Source organism: Poecilia formosa, unplaced genomic scaffold (assembly GCF_000485575.1).
Source record: "Poecilia formosa unplaced genomic scaffold, Poecilia_formosa-5.1.2 Scaffold172, whole genome shotgun sequence".
Classification (NCBI taxonomy): domain Eukaryota; kingdom Metazoa; phylum Chordata; class Actinopteri; order Cyprinodontiformes; family Poeciliidae; genus Poecilia; species Poecilia formosa.
The window spans coordinates 743347-762020 of record NW_006800111.1 but is presented as its reverse complement, the minus strand read 5'-3'; the positions used below and the strand labels follow the sequence as shown (position 1 = coordinate 762020).

At 37.8% G+C, this 18674-nt stretch overlaps 2 protein-coding genes across 5 annotated transcripts; both read left to right on the top strand.

Annotated features, from left to right (window-relative positions):
• Positions 1-301: 301 nt before the first annotated feature.
• Positions 302-6044, top strand: odr4 (odr-4 GPCR localization factor homolog). Of its 4 annotated transcripts, none has more exons than XM_007565112.2 (14): positions 302-402; positions 773-872; positions 1460-1573; positions 1759-1851; positions 2035-2141; positions 2222-2258; positions 2512-2655; positions 2744-2839; positions 3292-3339; positions 3941-4060; positions 4144-4246; positions 4562-4765; positions 5138-5191; positions 5772-6044. In XM_007565112.2, exons 2-14 carry the CDS (start codon positions 774-776, stop codon positions 5840-5842), a joined length of 1290 nt encoding a protein of 429 aa, XP_007565174.1. In that variant the 5' UTR covers positions 302-402; position 773; the 3' UTR covers positions 5843-6044. The 4 variants fall into 4 exon arrangements, with proteins under 4 accessions (XP_007565174.1, XP_007565172.1, XP_016533502.1 ...); XM_007565110.2 differs by having other exon boundaries at positions 5135-5191; XM_016678016.1 differs by having other exon boundaries at positions 318-382; positions 5135-5191.
• A 750-nt stretch (positions 6045-6794) lies between these two features.
• On the top strand, positions 6795-18151 carry dpydb (dihydropyrimidine dehydrogenase b). The gene is made up of 25 exons (XM_007565109.2): positions 6795-7137; positions 9389-9499; positions 9587-9669; positions 10498-10585; positions 10667-10828; positions 11015-11211; positions 12240-12321; positions 12422-12509; positions 12606-12713; positions 12882-13051; positions 13131-13341; positions 13558-13742; positions 14041-14256; positions 14340-14504; positions 14713-14781; positions 14868-14951; positions 15081-15201; positions 15335-15454; positions 15865-16007; positions 16435-16489; positions 16577-16698; positions 16881-17030; positions 17103-17165; positions 17288-17365; positions 17500-18151. Exons 1-25 carry the CDS (start codon positions 7093-7095, stop codon positions 17662-17664), a joined length of 3081 nt encoding a protein of 1026 aa, XP_007565171.1. The 5' UTR covers positions 6795-7092; the 3' UTR covers positions 17665-18151.
• Positions 18152-18674: the final 523 nt, after the last annotated feature.

Here is an 18674-nt window from a genome sequence, read left to right as displayed (position 1 = left end):
CTACGTTAATAGATGATACAGGAAATACAACTTAAACTTTCAAAATAAAACTTTTTGAGTGAAATGAATGATTTTCACTGTTAACAACAAGCACATGTGTTGACATCGACATTAATTTAGTTGAATAAAGTTGCTTATGCTTTATAGTGTGACTTTTTAGGTGCATAACTACATCAAAACTATAGAATAAAACAAAGCGTTTGAGTTTTATTTTGAAGAACACATGGAAGTACTTTTTAATTTTAGATCTAGCTTGACAAAATACTTTGACCCTTTCATAACGATATAAATATGCGACGGATATACGTCACAAAACAACTGTTGAATTTGTAGTTTTTTTCCGCTTTTTGCTTTGCTGACGAACCACAGCCAGTTGTCAGAAGTGACTATTGTAGCTTTCAGGTTTGTACACATTTCACATTTGCTCCTGTAAGGAATTTTATACACAGTGTGAAATTTATTGAACTAAAACTTGTGGGTTCTTTTTTATTTGTAATCGTTCAAAACTATTACATATAAATGTAGCAGGAACAACTGACTAGCTAGTAAGGTACACAGTCAGGTTCTTATAATCGACGAGTTTGAGTTTTCCTTCACGTAATTCCGTGACAAAAGGGTGGGTTTTATTTCAAATTTAAACCGTTGTCTTATTTATTGGTCTATTTGTCTGTTTTAGCGCTGTTCCAGTCCTTCACGTGTCTTTCCCACTGCAAACCAACAAACATAAAGTATTAAAGCTCGTGACTCTATATACCTTTTCTTTCTTTCACAGTATGGGTCGGAGCTATATTGTTGAAGATGATGTGGAGGGATATCTGTCCAAACTATGTTCACAGCTAGCAGGTCCAGTCACAGGTCTGCTTATTGGACAGGTGGGTCTTTGTCCAATACATTTCCCTACTTCATACTTATTTTAAGATTTCTCAGTTCAGTTTTGTGGTAGATCGACACAGAAGTTTGGATATTTGCAAAGTGGAGCAGTCTCTGCCAGCTAAGCAGCTAGAAACTAAATATTTAAATGTGAACAGAAATTTTGATATCTCCACAGAATCTCAGTTCGATTTTGGTTTGAGCTTTGACTGGGCCATTCTAAGACACAAATGCAGCTTCCTTAGATACCATGTTTATGTAGTCCACAAAGTACAATTTTTGTGCTTATTTTTGTTAACGACAGCTACTTTTCATGTTAAAGTTTAATAGGATATTTGTCCCAAATACATAATTTGGTAGATTTTTTTTTAAGTTGGAAAAAAGACACTGAAATTATTCAATAGAGCTACAGAGTGGTCCCTGGATGTCAAGGGGCTACATTTTTAAATCCGTTTCAGAGATGATGTCTTGTGTATATTTAAAATCTGTGCTTTCAAATGATTAATTATTGACATAGTTTAATGTTTTGTGAGCATATTTTGTGTGTTGGGAAATTATATCAAGTAATGTCAAGTACTAAATGTTTCAGAGCACGGTCCAAAGGGATTTTGTTGTTATGACAACAAGGACACCCCAAAACGACGAGTCTGCAGACGGCGGGAAGTCGGTGGACAAAGAGTGGGTGTCTGAGCACGCACGACAGGTAAGTACATAGATTCACACTCAGCCACTGCACTTGTAGATGTTTTGAAGTCTTTTGCATGAAAGGAGTTAAAAAAATACATCCATGAAATATGAGTCAGTTCCAGAGGTTTCACAATATGTAACATGGAGAAGTCTGGCTGAATATTTGTCAGTGTTTAAACAGCAAGCCCTTGTTGTTTCCAGGTATCCAGGATGCTGCCTGGAGGCCTGTCTGTGTTGGGAGTTTTTATAATCAGTGAGAGTGATGCCAAGGACACTCTAACCACACTCCGACAGGTAACGGGACATGGCGGATATTTTAAAAACGTGAAAATAGCTGGAAATGGTCAGCTATATACACCGATAAGATAAGACATAACCTTATTAATCCTCCACCATGCTGGAGCTGACATATCAACCCAAGAGTCTGAGCGCTCTCCCTGTGTGTGTGTGTGTGTCTGTGTGTGTCTGTTTGGATAGTTGGTGTTTTCGGTGGAGAACCTGATCTCCTCGGAGCGGCTCTGGACGCCCGCTGATGATGATGTAACAGACTGCGTCACGCTGCACGTCAACCCCAAAACCAGGAAGTATCCTTTTTATCCCCACAGACGTGATGTTGTCTCTACCTCACACTGTGTGACGGTCTCTCTTTAACCTCTACCATCAGAACTGTCTGCAGAACGTTTGACGTCAAAGACCCCAAGGTTTGTGTGTATTTTGTCTTAAAATGCAGCGGCTTTGATCTGCAGCTGTTACAGTCAAACCGCTGTGCTCTCCTTCTATAAATGTGTACGTCAGTTAATGCTTAACAATATCTTAAAATATGGTGATTAAGTTTGTTGTTCACTACTTCTTCTTTTTATGTTTAGCCTTAGCTCAATTTAAATTTAATGCAGAGTAATGGAATTGTAAATTATGATCCACTGAGTTATTTTATTTAGTTTTTGTTTGTTTCAGAGTGTGGCCAAACCAGCAGACTGGAAGTACCAGTCAGGTGTGTGCTCTTCCTGGGCTACGGTGTCCTGTTGCCTGAGTGTAGACCTGATGGTACCACTCCCAGAAAACATGGCCTTCACAAGAAACATGGACGATTGCCTTAAGGTTAAAAAAAATATCACCTACTCTGATTCATGAAGCATTTCATACAGCAGCTTGACTGGAACTGGTTTTAGCTTCTTGTTTGTTTCAGGAGGAGCTGAAAGTTTGGGCACAGCAGATTGAAAGGGGAGTTTGTCTCATTGATGGAAAGAAGCTGCCAGAGGACTCGGAGCTCAAAGCAGGACAGGTTGTGTAAACATAAACGCTACAAGTTAATAAATCTGCATGCACATGATGATAAAAACAGATTATTTGGAGTTGGATTTAATGGTGATTATCTTCACTGAAACTTTCAAGTTGACTTCTGCTGCCAGTTTGATTAAACTTTTAGCTCTAATACATGCAGTGTTCTCCAACATGCTTAAAAATTAAGTTATTCTCCAACTTTAATGCATTTTATACTTGGATATAAAAAAAAACAACGTAAAATGCCTGGAATATCTACCATTTGTTTTATAATAAGATCCTGCTAACAAGTGAAGTCCACCTATTCTGTGATGATTAATTAGAAATTAACACTCAGCAGAAAAAACTAGAATAGCAAACAAACCTCTGTGCATCTTTTGGGCTGTATAATGTCAGATTATGTATAAAAGAGAAAAGTATATATTTTTTTTAATCTACTTTGTTTCCCTCCAGAAAAAGAATGTGAGACAGACCATCTCAGCCCAGTTGCTCATCACACCGGTAAGACACGCACAGCATCAGCCACATTTGTCTGCACTCCTGGTAGAGATGTCTAAAAAAGCTTCGTTATAAAGTTGCATTAAAACCTTCTCATGAAAATTTTCAGTTAAGTCCATTTATTTGTTGAAATTAATTAAGTGAAACTAAATAACTTCAGGCTTACGAAGCGTGTTTCTGGACACTGAAAGACGCTTTGCAATGAAATCAGGAATTCAAAGCGAGCAGCATTTACATGTTTTTTTTGTTTTTTTTTTATAGGAGTAAAAGTAACTTTACCATCTGTGATTCTTCAAATTAATCAGTTATTTTTGTTAGGTTTAATCTAACTTTTCTTTTTCTATTCCTTAATAAATGCACTCAATTTGGAGGATGTATTTTTCAAAAATTTTCACTGTAAAATTTTATTTGAATTAGTTTTAATTACCTTTTTTTTTTTTTTTTTTTTTACTATTTTACATCATTTCCAGGCATAGGAACAAATGGGGGGTCACACAGAGAAATCTACTCTGTTGTATTTTGCAAAAACGTTCCGCTTTGAGTGAATAGAGATTCTGAGTAAAGTGATATTGGGTCCTTTACCTGAACCTCCTGTGCGTTGCAGGATGTCCAGACGGCAGCAGATGTGGTTCAGCGGTGCGGAGGCTGCGTGTCGGTCAGAGGAGCGATCCACAGCAGAGCTTTCCTTCACAGCAACAAACCAAAAGCTAAACTGGCTGAGAAGGTGATGCTTGTTACAGGCTGACAACATGCATAATTTAAAATAATTTGTCAACTAGTAGTAGTTAAAGTTTTTGTTATGAGCAGCTGCTGAAGAGAGATATCGTTTCTACGGTGGCCACAAGAGTTCAGATGCTGCTGGAGGAGCCGCAGAAACAAAATGAGGAGAACAAGGGCCGGAAACAGATGGGTATGAAGTCAAACTTCACATGGTGGACTCAGTTAGTGAAATGATTATTGCTGTACAGATTTATGTTTGAACTCAGGGCTGTGAGGAGGTTCAGAATGACCCAATTCCACCAAATCCAGTTGGTTTAATGGCGTATGGCAGGTTGTTAGACCTGAAATTAAACACAAATTAAGTTATCTGAAGATATTAAAAATTTTACGATAATTAAAAAGAGGGGGTGCAGTAGGGTTCCATTATCACAAAATCATTAAACTAAAGGAACAATGGATAGATTGTTGTTGTAAAAGACGTTTCTGCTCTTGTCTGCGGCTTCAGAGCAGTCCTGCCTCCCTCGTCGTGTCTTCTGCCCAGTGAAATCCACTGGCCCGCTGAGTGTGTGTGACTACCAGTTTAGCGACGAAGGATTGTCAGAAATGACCGACCGGTTCAAGGAGATGTTGGACATGGACGCAGCCGAGGAAGACTTGGACGCCACTTGCGAAATTATTGCAGAAGTCATAGAGAGCGAGGCGACAGAAGGTACTAACAACGCTCTGCTGTGATTTGCTGAAAGGGCCTTTTTTATTAATTGTTTTTAAAACCAAACAATGCAGTCAAAATAAGTCAAACGGGTAACAAATTTCTACATTAGGAAATTCAGCTGATTGCATCCAGTCATTAACCTACTGCAATTCCTCATACTGACTCTGCATTACTGTTGCTTTGCTATGCTGGTGTATAATAAGCAACATTTACTAAAGCAAAACACAGAAACTTCTTTTCAAGCACAAATCTGATTCAAAGTTAAATAAATATCTCTCATTTTCACGCTGAATAACTTGGCTGTGAGTGCAGGTGTGATGTAACAATGGGTGCCTGATTCATTACATTATATTTGTGTGTTTCAAGAAGAAGAACCAGCAGAAGAGAATGAGATGCTGGATCCCTGGAGAAACAACTACATTGGTGAGGTCCTTCTGCCTACGTTAGACCACAGCAGCTAATTCAATTCTGCTGTTTTTACTTTGTTGTCTCTGATCTTTTCTTTGAAATGAGCCTTAATAAACACAAAAAGCAGTTTTCAAATAATGATTTTATTTATTTATTAAGGGATAACATCTAGTCTCTGTGTTAAAACACACATTACCCCAATTGTTTGTTACACATTAATGCACATTTGTAGCATTTTAAACTGCTGGACCTGATTGAAACTATCGTTTTTTGAGGATCAGAATTCCCATCCTCAAACTGAGCATATTAGCAGCAAAAACAACTCACACAAGCAGGGCATTTATTTCTGTATCAAACCACATACACATGGATACAATTAAAATCACTGTCAAAGAATGTTTAATTATAAAAGACTAATGAGGTTTTATTTATCTATTTTTTTGTCAAATGCATCCTGTACCAGATAAAACCAGTTTATTTCAACTCTATGCAGGAATATTAAAGACTGAAAATCCTTCTAATCTAACAGTTTCTTTGTTTTAGAAATGGATTGCTGCATTAACATTTCAAAATCCTCCTCCTCCTCCTTGTTTAGGTGTTGCCATGGCTACTGCTGTCGCCCTGCTGGCCTTGGCTGCATCAATTATGTATCTGAGCGACGTCTGAGGCTCTGTCCAAACACTAAAATGAAGTACTTTGTGTCAAACACTTCTGGAAAATCTCTGACTGATTCAGAGAGCAGAAGGCGGCTTCCCAGAGGAGATGGCGACTCCACTCGTTTGAACAGTTCTTGTTGAAATTGAATGTGTTTTACATTACATCCTATTTGGAGAAAAAAAGAGGCTTGGCATTAAACACTTAATAAAAATTTAAAAAAACACTTCTTAAGTGTAAGAGCGGAAATACTATCTAAGGAGTTGTTTGGCGGAAAAAAGACACTGGCGCCTCAGCAAGACTTTGGCTCCGCACTAGGTCAACCTGACCGAATTCTTTCCTTCCATTTGCGTGCAAAGCGCAAATGGAGCCAGAATTTACTGGAAAGGATGTCTGTTTGTGCAAGATAAAATCAACAANGTGGTGTAAAAAGTGTTTTTCTATTTTCTCAAACAGTGTTAAATAAAACTAAATATTTACAGAAATTCCTACATCCGTGTCTTGAGTTTTTCACTTTATTACATAAAAGGCGTTTTTTTGGAACCTCAAAAATATTATTAACAGTAATAATTGCTGTTTTTAATAATAATAGTAATAGATGTAAAATAGAATAGACACTGAAAATAAAATGGTTAGGAAGACTTTTATGTATTTTAAGTGCAGGAGGGGCTACATGATGGAACAATGGTTAGCATTGTCGCCTTGCATCTCTAAATTGCTAAATTGCTCCTAGGTATGAGTATTTGTCCTGTGCGTCTCTGTGGCATCTTTTAATAGACTGGTAACCTGTCCTGGTGTACCCAAACTCCTGCACCTTGTGTGAACAAGCAGACGACAGACGGGTGTAAGAGCAAGAGGGTCAGGATTCAGATTTTTCTACAGCATGTGAAAGCAGGAAAAGTGCAGAGCTCAACTCTCCCTCCAGAGGAGGAGCCTGAGGCCGACATTTTTCCCCAATTATTGTTTGACTTGTCCAAGTGCACAGTGCACAGAAATGTGCACCCAGCTCTGCTGAACTTTGACCCTCAGAGCGATAACATCCCCATTTGTCCGTTTTTCTTTATCAGCTGAGCAACCTTGGCATTTGTGGGACGTCAGGCTGCTGTCCAACCTCTCTGTTGGGAAGGGAGTGGGCCGGTGAAATATACGACCTCCTGTGAGAGTTTCAGTTGTGAGCTTGGCAGTCCTGGACGGAGCTTCGGACGGCTAATCCACAGCTAAAAGCCCAGAATATTCAGATCAGCTTAAAGCAAAACAAGAAGATGAACAGAAACATCAAGTTGAGTAAAGATCTCCCAGACATTGAGGTAACTTGTTGCATGCATTTTTATTTGGGTTGCTATTAAAATCAATCAAATCTTTTGATTAGCTGTCTATATTATAATGTATCCATTGCACACAGTGTGAATTATGTTTTCAGAGTGCATGTTTACCATGTTATTAAGCAAGACCAATGTTTCTCAGGCACTGGCACCCCTGTTAAAATTTTGGGGGATTTGAGGTGTAAGAATATTGAGGCTATGATAAATAATTAAGATTTTTTTTCAGCATATAATGTGACATATCTGTACAATTTAAGTGGAAAAAAACTATTTAATGGGAAAAAAAAAAGCTGCCTGCATAAATTGGGATCTTTGAACTTATTCTTTGTTGAGGCACCTTTTAGTTCAATTTTAGCCTTTTGTCTTGTGTTTTCTCCTGTTAATTGTTGTTTATTTCCCCCACTAAAATTGCCTCAGACTAGTCCTATGATACAAAAGTATCAGTCAGGAGAAGGGTACAGAATTTTACAGCATTATTTAGACTTTGACTTAAGAAAGAGTCTTAAACTTACATGAAGTTTAAGTCTTAAAATTAAGACTTAAGGTTATTTTTTTTTTAAATACAATCCTTTATATTTTAATTATCGTCTTTTATAATTAACTACAAACAGAGATTTGTGAAATAGTCTCCAGCACTGATTATGAAGCTCAACAGGGAGTTATTTTGCATACAACAAACCAGGATAAGTACTGACCTCTTATGAAATCATTTTACCAAAAAATAAAAAAGGAGACTTTTTCTGGGCTTGTGCTTTAGAAATAATTCCACATTTGTTGTTCATTTACTTTCAATCCTTTAAATCCGCTGATTTAATCCACAGCTAAAACCTTTGTCATCTTTAAGTTTTAGTTTGAATTTAGAAGAATTTTACAGCTTTTAATCTGGAAACCTGAGATTTCCTGAATGCTCACACTCCCACATAGCAAGTGTAAAAAAAGTCTAAAACTGGATTAAAGACATCAGTGTTTAAAGTGAAACAATATTTATCACACAAACTCTGAACATAATCATACTAACATGAATAAATCTTTTCGAGTCACTTTATTTAGACCAATTATTAACACTACAGTCTTCAGCAGCCTTATGTTTTTTGCAAATAGGCAGGATGAATAAAGAGCCAGAAACCATACGGTGTGGTTTTAACCTGAGTGAATGAACTTACGTAAGAAGCCATGTGATGGGTGTACAAACTGCAGACAAGTAGCACATGGTGGGGAGCGGGGAGCCGAGTGAGCACGTGAGCCGAAGGACCAACAGTTAACCATTAAAACCTGCGTTTGCATAGACAGTAAAGCAAACAGTGAAAAGCTTCTTGGTAATGTTTGGATGCCAGTGACTGGAGGAAAAGGCTCGTTGTAGCTACTCAGTAGATATAAGACTTACAGATTTTAAATAAGAAATAACATAAGAACAAACTGCATAAAAACAAAATATAAAAAAAATGGCATTTTCATTTCTGCTGTCATGCGTTGATGGAGCAACAGGTCACTTCTCTTTGGCATAGTGTCCTTGCAGTTCATCGTTATCTCAGCATGTTGAACCTATGAGCCTCTCTTCCAAGAACGTTCCTGTTTTTGTATTTTCTTTTCCTTTTTTTACCAGCAGATAACTGTCTGCTTTTCAGGCAGATAACACCAGAGGTTCTTATACAGTGACATCAATCAATATCAATCTTTGGTTTGTTAAAATAAATAAAAAAAGATTTAAAAAGTAATGAGTCAATTTTAGTAATATCATTATGCGTCTTTATATTTGATTTTGAATTATAACAAACAAACAACATAATAACCTAAATTCCAACTCTTACACTTGTTTTCATTTGTCTGGAAGGCACAACATTATATACCACGACAAACAGATTACAATTATAATGGCATGTGAATTATCTTTTATTGGTATTAATTTGATATGTTAAATAATAACCAATAATATTAAATGTGTTTTCACTAAGAGAGAAATATGTGCAATTAAAAATAAGAGACTGAAAACATCAGTGTGTAGTTAATCTTTATTATGTATTCTAAAAATGAATTGTGTTAGTGAAATTTAATTTTTCAATAATATTCCAATTTATTGCACATAACTGTATTTTCTGATTGAAACCTTAAAAGCAAGTCCAGTGAGCTTTTACTAATAAACATATAGGTGGAGATAAAAAAAAAAAGAATAATCTAAAATAATCTAACTCTGTTGGAATCTGATAATCTAAAATAATTATTATTTTCTTCTTTTCAGAGCATCCTGGCTCTGAATCCCAGAGTGAAGAGTCATGCTCAGATCTTTTCTACTGCAAGCAAGAAGAAAGAGAAGAAACACTGGAAGAGAAACCCTGAAAGAAACTGTGATGTAAGAAAGTCACACGCGACTGACACGCATCGGAGATGTCGGTGTAACTGAATAGTTGGCGTGTTGCTCGTCTCTGCTTGTTTTCAGTCTTGCCTGAAGTTAGAAAACAACTTTGATGACATCAAGCACACAACTCTGAGCGAGAGAGGAGCTCTCCGGGAAGCACTGCGGTAAAAAAGAGACAATGTTGTTTTCTTAAGCAAATGAATCCCAGGCACAGAAACAGCCACATTATGCAACATAAATAAACTGTCTGAGATTAAATAGGTTATGTGTAACAATAATTTGTAGCAGCAGAGAAGAAAAAACATTACGGATGCTGGATGCTGGTAGTGCCTCTCCACAAAGCAAAATGTAGAAGTTTGAAGTTATTTTAAAACAAAACTCTGTCAGGAGAGATTTTAATGATAACTAAACATGCAACTCTTCAAGCTCAGAACAATAAATGTATATTTTTTCCAGTAAGACCTGAGCTGCCTCAGGTTCACTCATAACTCAAAGAACTAAAAGTGCATCAGATTGTTACGACAAGCTGAACAAGGCCAGAAAAGTAAGTCAATGCTCTGCATGTTGGACCTGAGATGTGAGCTTTTTTTGTTGAGAGCATTTTCCAAAGAATTTACTGTGCCACTTATATATTTCCGTTCTTTTTAGTAGTTATTTTTATATGCTATTTTGTTTTTATTTTTCTCTGATACTCTACTTATTTTTTTTATCATTCTTTTCATTTTAAGATACTTTAAATTGAGTTTACAAGAACTTTGAAAGCTTCTAAAAAGTCTTAATTTCCTCCCAGAATTTAACAGTCTTTTGAATTAATTTTTTTTTATATCCTGTGGTCAGTTTGTTGAATGTTGTAAATTTTGTTTCCTTAAAAGTACTAATGAAGCTATGCTAATGACGATGCTTATTTGTTGAATCTCTTGGGATTACATCATTAAAAACTTGAACTTTCTGAAAGAAGCAGTTCATTTAATTGAACCAAAATCTGTTTTCAGGTGTCTAAAATGTGCCGATGCTCCCTGTCAGAAGAGCTGCCCGACAAACCTGGACATCAAGTCATTCATTACAAGTATTTCCAACAAGGTGCAGAAGCAAACAATCAGATCATTCCTGTCATAAAAGGACAGGAAAAGAATTAAAATAGTTCGTGTGTCTGTGTAACAGAACTACTACGGGGCAGCGCGGGCCATCCTCTCTGACAACCCTCTGGGTCTGACCTGTGGGATGGTTTGTCCCACATCAGAGCTGTGTGTCGGGGGCTGCAACCTGTACGCCTCTGAAGAAGGACCCATCAACATCGGAGGGCTGCAGCAGTTTGCTACTGAGGTACAAATATCGTCTGCTCCAGGAAAAACACTGAAACATCAGGTTGATTTATGTACCGGGACATTTTATTCTTGCGCCTTTACTGATATTGCTCAATCGTAATCATCCTCAGTTATATTAGCAAGCAGGAAATAAGCTTTTAGAGGTGTGGACATAAATGTGCACTGTCTTTGTGTCTCTGTACAGGTGTTCAGTAAAATGGGCATCCCTCAAATCAGGAACCCTGAACTCCCAGCAGCCAATGAGATGCCAGAGTCCTACCACGCTCCCATTGCTCTGATTGGCTGCGGCCCAGCCTCAATCAGTTGCGCTTCTTTCCTGGCCCGTCTGGGATATGATAATATCACTATATTTGAGAAACAGAAGTACATCGGAGGATTGAGGTATAATAAATTCATACCATCTGTAAAAAGTACATTTATTATTCATATTAGGTGGCATTTCATTTAATTTATTAGTCTATTTCTGTAGGAACAAGTGTTTGATGTCAAGAAATACAGAGTATGTGAATGTTTATAGTCTGACTGTAAGCAGTTGAAAACGGACTACAAAACACAATGACATCAGATTAAACACGTGGTGCTGAACTACGACTAAACAACATGATCTATCCTCCGAAAGTGATTTGGCTTTCATTTAAAATGAACTAAGTCAGTCAAAAATTATTTAATCCCATTTACTCTGGCATCTCTAAAAATCTAGTCATTACCATCTACCAAATCTGACAGGCTGTTCGGCTACAACATTAGGAGCAGCAGAGAGATCCATTGTATCTCTGTTTCTAGGACATGAACTCCATAAAGTCTGGAAACTAGGGAAAAGTCACCAGAAGAAAGATGAAGGAAACTATAGAAATAGAAAACCTGTATGTGGCTGCAAAAAACTCTTCAGACTGTGATGGGAAGTCACCCTGCAGTAGGATAATCACCTTAAACATATACATAAAGATACAATCTAATAGTTTAGATCAAAGCATATTCATATTCATTGATTATATATTAGACTGATTATCTAACCTTCCAACCTGACTCAGCTATGCTTGGCATTTAAAGAAGAAGGGCAGCTCTAATTGGGGCAAAATGTGCTTCTATAAAGAATTCCTGCAGGAAAACTGAAAATAAATGCATCACACACTTTTCAGATTTTTACTTGAAAACCAGTGTTTTCAAGTAAAAAAGACTTGCTTTTTTCTTCTTCTTCTTAATTGTAGTAATATAATATTAATATTTTACGTTTGTCTATATCACTAAATTCCAAATAAATGTATTGAATTTTATTTGTTTTATTTGTATTAGTGCTTACATGTGGTACTGCAGAGAGTTTGCTTAATCTTTGTACAGAAAAATGTGACAAAAGTACCTCTGAAAAAGGGGAAATCTTGACACTTCAGTGCTTGAACTTGCTCTTGCAGCACCTCAGAAATCCCTCAGTTCAGGCTTCCCTATGAGGTTGTCCAGTTTGAAATAGATTTGATGAAGGACCTGGGAGTGAAGGTATTACTTTTGCATTCTCGTGGCACATTTTCCTGTTTGTAGGAGTTGTTGAGTCTTCACAGTTTTCTCAAAACGTGTGTGTTTACTGTGGTGTGTGCAGGTGGTTTGTGAGAAAGGTTTAGGTGTTAATGGAATGACTCTTTCATCCCTGAAAGGGGAGGGATTTAAAGCTGTCTTCATTGGGATTGGTGAGTTGAATCCACTCATCATTACCATCAGTTATAATCCACATTAAGATTGTGATGTTCGAGAATGTCTGTCTGTGTGTGTTTGCATTTCTCCAGGTCTGCCTCAGGCTAACAGGGCCGAGATCTTCCAGGGTTTAACTGTGGACCAAGGCTTTTTCACTTCTAAAGACTTTCTGCCTGTGGTGGCTTCTGCCAGTAAGAAAGGTACTGTGAAGTCAAGCTGCACGGTCCAACCAATTCCTGCAAATGAACAGTTGTGATGAATGAACAATTACCTATATTACGTGAAAATACCAACCAGTTTCTGTAGCTAAGTTTCAAAAACCAACGTTTAGTTTGGGGAAATATATTCTAAGGCAAAATCCTGTGTAGGTATGTGTCAGTGTCGCTCTGCGCTCCCGGAGTTAAAGGGGGTGGTGATCGTGTTGGGTGCCGGCGATACCGCATTCGACTGCGCCACCTCAGCTCTGCGCTGCGGAGCCAGGAGAGTCTACGTCTGCTTCAGGAAAGGTTTCACCAACATCAGAGCCGTTCCTGAGGAGGTGTGACGAGAGATGATCAGACACAATGTTTTAAAAACAGATCATTTGATGACTGCGCGTGTTATTTCTGGTTTGTCAGATGGAGCTGGCTAAAGAGGAGAAGTGTGAGTTCCTGCCCTTCCTGTCTCCTCGTGAGGTCATCATGAAGAACGGCAGGATCGCCGGGCTGCAGTTCTGCCGCACCGAGCAGACCGAGGAAGGCAACTGGCTGGAAGACGAGGATCAAATCATCAGGCTGAAGGCTGATTACATTATTAGTGCCTTTGGGTCCATGCTGAATGACCCACAAGGTAAGTTATCTACAAAGAATCGTGGTATTTCTATGTCATTACAACTAACATAAATACTTCTAAACTTAAATTTTTAACATAGATAATCATTAAACATGTAACTATTTAAGCTTTATAAGCAACAGGATATTTTTGATGTGCAATGTTAAAAAAGCATCTAAATCCCTTTTCTGGTTTAAAAGTGTCCCACTCCACTCTTCATGCATGTTTTTGCAGTGACTGCAGCCATGGCTCCTGTGAAGCTGACCCGCTGGGGAACTCCGGAGATCAACATGGAAACCATGCAGACCAGTGAACCCTGGGTGTTTGCAGGAGGAGACGTTGCTGGTTTGGCGAACACCACAGTGGAGTCTGTGAATGACGGCAAACAGGCTTCGTGGCACATTCACAGATATATGCAGGTAAATCCGTCCTAGTCTGGTTTATTAGAATCTATTATCCTTAACCAACTGTGTTCACATTTTACTTGACTGTATAAACAACCTTAGCATTGTTCCAAACATTTGGTTTCTAAGATTCAGAAGATTTTCTTAAGATTTACTTCAGGATTTGTGTGATCATTTTTGACAGTCAGACAGGTCAAAACAGAGCAGATATGTTAATGATCCCTGTTGGAGGAAGGTGTTGCTGTCATGCAGTCTGGCTTAATGCAGCGATGCTTATAATTCTGAAAAGAAATTCCATCTGTTGTTTTTCTAGTCCCTCTATGGACACACAGTGGACACCGTCCCAAAGCTACCTTTGTTCTACAGTGCGATAGATCAGGTGGATATCAGTGTGGAGGTTTGTGGTCTGAAGTTTCCCAACCCATTCGGCCTAGCTTCTGCTCCTCCCACCACCAGCACAGCCATGATCAGACGAGCCTTTGAGCAAGGATGGGGCTTCGCTCTGACCAAAACCTTTGGACTGGATAAGGTATGAACGTGAGCGAGTTCATACAAGAGTGAACTCAAACCGAGACGACCTTCTGAATGGGCTGTAAAAATGCGTTGCTGTAGGATCTGGTGACCAACGTGTCTCCTCGTATCGTGCGAGGCAACACCTCAGGGCACGTGTATGGACCGGGTTTGGGATCCTTCCTCAACATTGAGCTCATCAGTGAGAAAACAGCAGCGTACTGGTGTCAGTCTGTCGCTGAGCTGAAGAAGGACTTCCCTCACAATGTAAAGGATAAGTCAAGTCTTCAATAACATCTGCTAATTAAACCAGTTTGGACGGTTATTAAAGAACTCTTATTTTTAACAACATGTACTATATTAGACAGACGCACACAAATGTTTGTGTGTATTGTGTCTGCAAAACCATGTGAAGCAAACAGAGGAAATCATCAAGTTGTTCAAAATGTCTAAAAACTTTCTTTATCTTGCCCAGATTGTGATCTCCAGCATAATGTGCAGCTACAACAAGGAAGACTGGACAAAGCTCGCCAAGATGGCTGAGGTGAGAGAATCCACATTTTATTGGTTTTTATCCCACACAAAGTGTGATCAGTATTGTGATGATATTGTGAATATGTGTGTGTTTAGGAGTCAGGAGCAGATGCATTGGAGCTCAACCTGTCATGTCCTCACGGGATGGGAGAAAGGGGAATGGGACTGGCCTGTGGACAAGTATACAGACTGCCAAAGCTTTTTGTGCCATAAGTTGTTATTAGAGTTATTATTATTTAGACCTTTAAGCACACAAGCTTTGCGAAAAGACTAATAACCTCTTTGACGTTTTTAATTTTGTGTTGTCAGGACCCGGTGTTGGTGCGAAACATCTGTCGGTGGGTGCGTGCAGCAGTTTCCATTCCTTTCTTTGCCAAACTTACACCAAATGTCACCAATATTGTTGACATTGCCAAAGCAGCACATGAAGGTAAAGGCTTTTCACCATAACTTTTTTTTTTTTTTCCTTTTTAAACGTTTACAGCTAACTTTAAGAACACCAGAGTAAAAAATGGACAACTAGCAGAAATGGGTTTATTCTCGTAACTTGTCGTGTGTTGTAGGTGGAGCAGATGGAGTGACGGCCACCAACACTGTCTCGGGTTTGATGAGTCTGAAGGCTGACGGCTCTCCCTGGCCATGTGTTGGTGTGAGCAAACGCACCACGTATGGAGGAGTGTCTGGTAAATATTCAGTTCACCTTCTGGGAAACAATACAGAACAATGTGACACAATTTATCCTGATTCAATGTCACACAAAGCTACACAACAAAGAGGCCTGTGAATGGACTTGTTACACAGTAATGCTTCACAAAATATTTGGGATGTCTATGAGCTAAAGGCTGAAATGAAAGAGTTGATAGGAGTAAAAAAATGTAAGAGCATATTGGAAAATTAATTGCATATTTTAATTTGTAAATATGGAAACACAGCATTTAAGGAATCCATACAATGTGAATTCAATGTAAAAATGACTGGGAATAATTTGTTAAGCAATGTTTTAGCATCTTATTTGTACAGTAGTGTACTCCAATAGTATAAAACAACTCCCTCTAAATGGAGTACCTACTTTTCTAAACACTGCTGGTTGCAGGTAATGCCATCAGACCCATCGCTCTCAAAGCCGTGTCAGCCATTGCTAGGGCAATCCCCGGTTTTCCTGTCCTGGCCACCGGTGGTATCGACTCGGCAGAGAGCGGACTCCAGTTCCTCCACGCTGGAGCCTCGGTGTTGCAAGTAATGACAAAAATACATGTACTTGTTTTTCTTCTAATGTGAGATTGATCCACACAATAAATGCTTAGACTGTAAATTCTCGTGGACAAAAATTACATAGTTGACCATAGTTGTTACTCTGATGTTTGCAATGCATTAGCACTCCTATTTCTACCAACAACGGTGCCAGCAGTTCACTTCTTTCTTGTTGTGTGAAACAGTCACTGTGAAGGGAAGCAGCTGGAAGTCTAAATTTTCTTCACATAATCAGTACATGTTTTACTTAATAGAGTAAGATACAATAAGTGGCTGTTAAAACCTTCTTCTGTGTTACCGATAAACAACCAACCATCTGTTTGATGTTATTTTGTTAAAATGGTAGTTTGAGTAGAAATAATCTGTGTATTTAATACAAAGACATCTGTCCTCATCTATCTCCTTATAACAGGTGTGTAGTGCAATTCAGAACCAGGACTTCACGCTAATTGAGGATTACTGTGTTGGTATGTGACGCCACCTCATTTTGGACCTATTTACAATCTTTAGATTGTTTGATTCCAGCATCATGTTTAGTATAAGTATGTGTTTAGGTCTGAAGGCCTTATTGTACCTGAAGAGCCTGGAGCTAAAGGACTGGGATGGTCAGTCTCCTCCAACTGAAAAACATCAGAAAGGAAAACCAGTTCTCAAACTGGGAGACCTGGTTGGGAAGGTAAACAAACAAGATCTTGTTATAACTGCATTAACATTGATTAATGGATTGGCTGTTGTGTTTGTAGGTAATCTCTGATTTTTGGCAATTTAGTGGTAGCAGTACCATTGAAAATAACAAGAGGTATTTGAATAAATATTTCATAGTTCCTATTTATTTTTGATGTGTGTGTGTGTTTATAGACCCTTCCTAGCTTTGGTCCATACCTACAACAGAGAACTGAAGCCATAGCCAAGTACAAAAGTGAACTCAGAAAAGCTGATAAAACAGATGTGACAGACACAAACGTCAATCGTGTCAACCAGCCCAAAAGACCAGTTCCTGCTGTCAAGGTAGCTCACAATTTTGATACAGAATAATCAATTAATTTTCATTAATTTAAAAGGAGCTTGCTGTTTTTGTAGGATGTGATAGCCAGAGCACTGCGTTACATCGGAGCATATGGGGAACTTAACAACATGGAGCAGGTACACAAGCTGTTTTCACAAACTATAGCTAGTTATTTTTCATTTAAACTTTTTTCTTCCAGATAAAACACAATTTAAGTGAGGACACCAACTAAAAAGTCTTATATCATATGTCATTTTAGGTCCAGGCTCTGATAGACGAAGATATGTGCATCAACTGTGGTAAATGTTACATGACTTGCAACGACTCAGGATACCAGGTACGCCTTTCTGTTAAATTAAAAGCATTTCTCTGTTATCAAAAATATTGATTTTAACATAGTTTTGTTTTTTGTTTTTTTTATCAGTTTTTATTTGCTGGAGAGATTAATATGATTTCTATATATCTACCCAGGCTATACAGTTTGATCCAGAGACCCATCTTCCTTTTGTGACGGACAGCTGCACAGGATGCACTCTTTGTCTCAGTGTCTGCCCCATTATAGACTGCATCAATATGGTTACCAGGACAACACCTCATGTACCTCAGAGAGGCATACCCATTAGCCCTGTCTGCTAAAGGGATTATAAAACAGAACAAACCAATTAAATGTTGAGATTAAACATTTTTGTGCTTTAGTTTGAGATAACTGCTCTGGCAAACTGTGTCACGGTAAATCAAAGTAGTTTCAAAGAAATTTTATTAAAAAGAATAGGTAGTAAGGCATTAACTAATTTGTACAAAAATATTTAATAATTTGTATTAATTGTATTTGTTAATAATTTGATTAATGTTTATCTTAACTTTGTGGTTAACTTTATGGCTATCTACTCATCAATAGGGTAACTGAAAAAGCGTATAGCATACACTGTATATTCATGTATAAAAAAAATCATCCTTACTGTTCTTCCTCATGGAGTTGAATAAAGCTTTGTTGTTGCAGTAAACCATCTGTACTTTTAGGTGGAATGACACATTAACTGGATTCTTGTTGCCAAAACAGAAGGAATGTATGTGCATGTTTGTGATTAAGAAAATGTCAGAATTAAAAATGTTACATACTGATGTAAGGCATGATATAAACTTAAAACATATGTACTTTAAATATATTGTGGAGATATGGTTTTTTTTACAGAGTGCATATTTTCATAAACTAAACAAAGATTCCTGACTGTGTAGGAAAGACAACTACGTATGGAAGAGGATTAGGGCCATTGGAAAAAAGAAAAAAAAAAATCTGATTTTAAAGTCAGAACTGTTTTATTTTATTTTTTTTCCAGTGGCCCCAATCCTCTTCCGTAGACAACCTTTCCTACACAGGAAAGGTTGTTATTTTTACAATAACTGTAAAAATACAGTTATTGTATTTTTAGACTTCTAAAAATACAATAACTGACTCAGTTTCTTCAATTTTGTTTAATAATGCCCTGCTGGAAGGTGAAGCTTTACCTCAGTCTTAAACCTTCGCTACCTCTAACAGAATTTTTACTATCATTATTATTATTAGTAGTATTAGTATTATTATTTGTAGTAGTACTAGTATTAGTACTCTCTGAAAGATACTCCCTACCGGAAGGTGGCGTTGAAGC

What these genes read in the sequence shown, in the direction of transcription:
- dpydb (XM_007565109.2), top strand. Translation starts at nt 7,093, where the DNA reads ATGAACAGAAACATCAAGTTGAGTAAAGATCTCCCAGACATTGAG. An exon ending in AGAAGGACTTCCCTCACAAT is followed by an intron (nt 14,505 to 14,712) that starts GTAAAGGATAAG and finishes TATCTTGCCCAG; the next exon opens with ATTGTGATCTCCAGCATAAT. An exon ending in TGGGACTGGCCTGTGGACAA is followed by an intron (nt 14,952 to 15,080) that starts GTATACAGACTG and finishes TTGTGTTGTCAG; the next exon opens with GACCCGGTGTTGGTGCGAAA.
- odr4 (XM_007565110.2), top strand. Translation starts at nt 774, where the DNA reads ATGGGTCGGAGCTATATTGTTGAAGATGATGTGGAGGGATATCTGTCC. An exon ending in GTCAACCCCAAAACCAGGAA is followed by an intron (nt 2,142 to 2,221) that starts GTATCCTTTTTA and finishes CTCTACCATCAG; the next exon opens with AACTGTCTGCAGAACGTTTG. An exon ending in AGAGAGCGAGGCGACAGAAG is followed by an intron (nt 4,766 to 5,134) that starts GTACTAACAACG and finishes GTGTGTTTCAAG; the next exon opens with AAGAAGAACCAGCAGAAGAG.